At 45.3% G+C, this 212-nt stretch overlaps 1 protein-coding gene across 1 annotated transcript; it reads left to right on the forward strand.

Moving 5' to 3' along the window:
* Positions 1-9: 9 nt before the first annotated feature.
* PHALS_02163 (uncharacterized protein) lies at positions 10-202 on the forward strand (the record flags this gene model as incomplete). Its single annotated transcript, XM_024716685.1, has 2 exons — positions 10-159; positions 188-202. The coding sequence occupies 2 exons, from the start codon at positions 10-12 to the stop codon at positions 200-202; spliced, it is 165 nt and encodes a 54-aa protein (XP_024582259.1).
* Positions 203-212: the final 10 nt, after the last annotated feature.

Here is a 212-nt window from a genome sequence, read left to right on the forward strand (position 1 = left end):
GACGAATTTATGGGCTCGGACAGCGACCTTGATCTAGAAAAAATTCTGAATACCGTCATTGACCCCAGTCGTGAAGTAAAGGCGCCCAACTTTGACGACGACTTTGTCGCATTAAACATGGCTAACGACGGTAGCAACACTTCCCTTCAGAAGAATGATGTTTTGGAGGATTCCACAAACAACATAGATGACGACAGCTTAGCTACAAAGCC

This window comes from Plasmopara halstedii, assembly GCF_900000015.1.
Source record: "Plasmopara halstedii genome assembly, contig: Scaffold_1798, whole genome shotgun sequence".
Classification (NCBI taxonomy): Eukaryota; Oomycota; class Peronosporomycetes; order Peronosporales; family Peronosporaceae; genus Plasmopara; species Plasmopara halstedii.